General features: G+C 55.1%; 1 protein-coding gene across 1 annotated transcript; it reads left to right on the plus strand.

Moving 5' to 3' along the window:
• Positions 1-1,557: 1,557 nt before the first annotated feature.
• Tmem185b (transmembrane protein 185B) lies at positions 1,558-3,222 on the plus strand. Its single transcript, XM_051147259.1, has one exon. The coding sequence runs from the start codon at positions 1,839-1,841 to the stop codon at positions 2,889-2,891; it is 1,053 nt and encodes a 350-aa protein (XP_051003216.1). The 5' UTR covers positions 1,558-1,838; the 3' UTR covers positions 2,892-3,222.
• Positions 3,223-3,544: the final 322 nt, after the last annotated feature.

Below are 3,544 nucleotides of genomic sequence, written 5' to 3' on the forward strand. Positions count from 1 at the left end.
ACTGACTGCTCTTCCAGAGGTCCTGAATTCAATTCCCAGCAACCACATGGTGCCTCACAACCATCTATAATGTGATCTGATGCCCTCTTCTGGAACGCAGGTGTACATGCAGGCAGAGCACTGTATGCATAATAAATAAATAAATCTTTAAAACAAACAAAAAAAATGGGGGATTTAAAAAAAGAAAGAAAGAAAGAAAAAGAAACAGGGGGCCTTCAAGATCAGTCTGTTCAGTTGAACCTGGGCACTGGTTCATTTATGATGGCTGCTGGGCTGGGAGAGGTCTCTGCTCTCTGGCACTGGTTTCCTCTAGCAACCTCTATGCAACTCCTTGATGTCCACTACCTTGCCTGAGGAAAGCCTAGGGCTGACTGGTGGTCCCCACTTTTCTCTGGGAGGGCCGAGAGCGGAGGCAGTAGCGGTCCACGCGTCCACGCAGGCACTCTGGAGTCCTTCCTCCTAACCACAGAGTGGCAGCCATCCCCTCATCCCCGCTGTTTTCCTCTAATGACCTAAGACTTTCATGTCAGAGCACTACAGACACTTTCAGGGAACCTGCAGAAGGGGCAGCAAAGCATGAAGGACTAGCAATCAGGGCTCTGCTGAGCAGGGGCCAGGGGAGGAGGGAGGGAAGAATCCTCCAGTTCTGCCCAGCAGGTCAGGGGGAAAAAAAATGCTACTCCAAACCACAGACCCACCACAGCGTATCAGAGAGAAAGGGGGTGGATTTGCTGCCTTTCTCAGCTGGTGGGTGGCAGGAAGTTTTTGACCCTTGAACCTTTTCCGTAACATAGTTCTAAAAGAAATCAGACTCCTGCAGGGCCAAATAAATGCAAACGGACTCACGGCTAGGAGTCCTGAATCCAAGTCCTAATTCTGCCGCTAACCAAGACCCTCCTCGGGGAGCTTGGTGGGGGTCTAACACTCTCCCAGGTACCCAGCGGGGGGTACCCAGCCTCCACCTCTCCGGTGACACAGAACACTGCTAAGCTCCTAGGAGCTCCGCAAAACCTTTTGGGGACAGCCTGAGGATCGCTAGTCGCTCGGCCACAGTGGAGTTTTGTCCTGGGCACGGCCCAAACCCGCAGACTGCTTGCCCTCCCGACCTTCGCACTGGATCCAGGGCCAAAGCCACGGCTCCTCGCGCGCAAGTCCATCCTCAGTGCCGGGCAGTCACAGTTACCGGCGCGCTCCCAGACTCCCACGCCCGCCAGCCACCCGCCTTTGCCCGTGCACACCCAGGCTCCCGTACCAGACAACTCGCCGCTCCCCTATCCGGGGGTACAGACCCGGCGCCCGATCCCCGCTCCCCGCTCCCCAGCCTTAATCCCCACCCCTGCGAAGACAGGCTGTCAAAGCTCTCGGCTTAGCCCAGCTACCTGGCTCCTCCGACCCCGCCCCGCCCCCGGCCCCGCCCCGGGCCCCGCCCCCCGAGCCTGCCGGGAGGATGTGAGCTCATTCTCTCCTCCATGTTCCGGCCTCCTCCAGGAAGCGTCCTCCCGAGGTCTCGGCCAGCTCCCACTCAGCTGACCGCTGGTGGCGGAGCCCGCAGCGCACCAGGTCCCATCTGACACCGCACTCAGCCAGGCGCCGGCCTCGTGGGTGCGTAATGAAGGCAGGCGGCGTGGGTACCCACCACCGGAGCCTGAGCCACCGGGCCGGGGCAGCGCCTCCCGTGTAGGCACCGCACCGTTCCCGGCCCGAGCACGCTGTGCCCTCAGCTCGCTTTCGGCCACGTGACTGTGCGCACGTGTTCCGGCCTCCGAGAGCCTCGGTCTGGAGCCACCTCCGCACGGCGGGAGGGCGGATGAGCATCTAGAGGCAGTGCAACCTTCGCCATGAACCCCAGGGGCCTGTTCCAGGACTTCAACCCCAGTAAGTTCCTCATCTATGCCTGCTTGTTGCTGTTCTCCGTGTTGCTGCCCCTGCGCCTGGACGGCATCATCCAGTGGAGCTACTGGGCGGTCTTCGCCCCGATCTGGCTATGGAAGCTCCTGGTCATCGTGGGCGCCTCGGTGGGTGCAGGCGTGTGGGCTCGAAACCCTCGCTACCGTACCGAAGGGGAAGCATGCGTGGAGTTCAAAGCCATGCTGATCGCCGTGGGCATCCACCTGCTGCTGCTCATGTTTGAGATACTGGTCTGCGACAGGGTGGAGAGGGGCACTCACTTCTGGCTGCTGGTCTTCATGCCTCTCTTCTTCGTTTCCCCCGTGTCCGTGGCCGCCTGTGTCTGGGGCTTCCGACATGACAGGTCCTTGGAACTGGAGATCCTGTGCTCTGTGAACATCCTGCAGTTCATCTTCATCGCCCTGAGGCTGGACAGGATTATCCACTGGCCGTGGCTGGTGGTGTTCGTGCCCCTGTGGATCCTCATGGCGTTCCTCTGCCTGGTGGTTCTCTATTACATCGTGTGGTCCCTCCTGTTCCTGCGGTCCCTGGATGTGGTTGCTGAGCAGCGAAGAACACACGTGACCATGGCCATCAGCTGGATCACGATCGTTGTACCCTTGCTGACCTTTGAGGTCCTGCTAGTTCACAGACTGGATGACCACAACATGTTCTCCTACGTTTCCATATTCATCCCCCTGTGGCTCTCCTTACTGACTCTGATGGCCACGACGTTTAGGCGGAAAGGGGGCAATCATTGGTGGTTTGGTATCCGCAGGGATTTCTGTCAGTTTCTCCTTGAAGTTTTCCCATTTTTACGAGAATATGGGAATATCTCTTACGATCTCCATCACGAAGACAATGAAGATACCGAAGACGCATCGGGGCCAGACGCTCCGAAAATTGCCCCAATGTTCGGAAAGAAGGCCCGGGTGGTTATAACACAGAGCCCTGGGAAATACGTTCCTCCACCTCCCAAGTTAAACATCGACATGCCTGACTAAACTCACAGGCTGGGCCTTTTAAGTGAAACAGAAACCATTCACCCATGAGTTCCACTTTGCTTTTCTGTGTCCATCCAGCCGTGGAATTGGAACGGAGCCCTCCTTGCTTTACACCCTCTGTGAGATGGAAGCCTCTTGCAGCCGTCAGTGTGTACGGAGGGAGGAGGCCGTGTTCTTCAGTGTGTCCATGCTGTGCGAGAGGTGTCTTACAAACTAGCCAAAGGCGGTCCATTGAATCGTTTCTAGGCCTTCGAAAGACCTGAAAACTACGTAGCTGTTTGTTTTTAAGTGCTACTTATGCCTACAGAAAGTATTGTTTAAAAAGTATTTTTATACATTGTGACGTGATGGGGAGTGTAGCAAATCCTCTCCTACACTGTTCCATAGCCCTCGTGGTTGGTTTTTCTAGTGCTCCCACTGTTCAGTTGTTCTCTTTGGGCTTTGCTGAAACAGGTCTTTAGTATCCTAGTTGGTGAATTTTTTAATGCAGTGACTCTGCATATGTTAGTATTTATATGGATGTGTTAGCAGTGTTATCTGTGTTGAATTGTAGTTCTTGGCAGTACCGATGTATTGTGTTAAAGTTTTTTTTTTTTTAAGTTTCTGTGTGAAGAGATATATTTATTATAACTCTCCTTAAAGATTGCATAAGA

The sequence above is a fragment of the Acomys russatus genome, chromosome 6 (assembly GCF_903995435.1).
Source record: "Acomys russatus chromosome 6, mAcoRus1.1, whole genome shotgun sequence".
Classification (NCBI taxonomy): domain Eukaryota; kingdom Metazoa; phylum Chordata; class Mammalia; order Rodentia; family Muridae; genus Acomys; species Acomys russatus.

Excerpts from the sequence above, each read along its gene's own strand:
- Tmem185b (XM_051147259.1), top strand. The coding sequence starts at position 1,839 with ATGAACCCCAGGGGCCTGTTCCAGGACTTCAACCCCAGTAAGTTCCTC.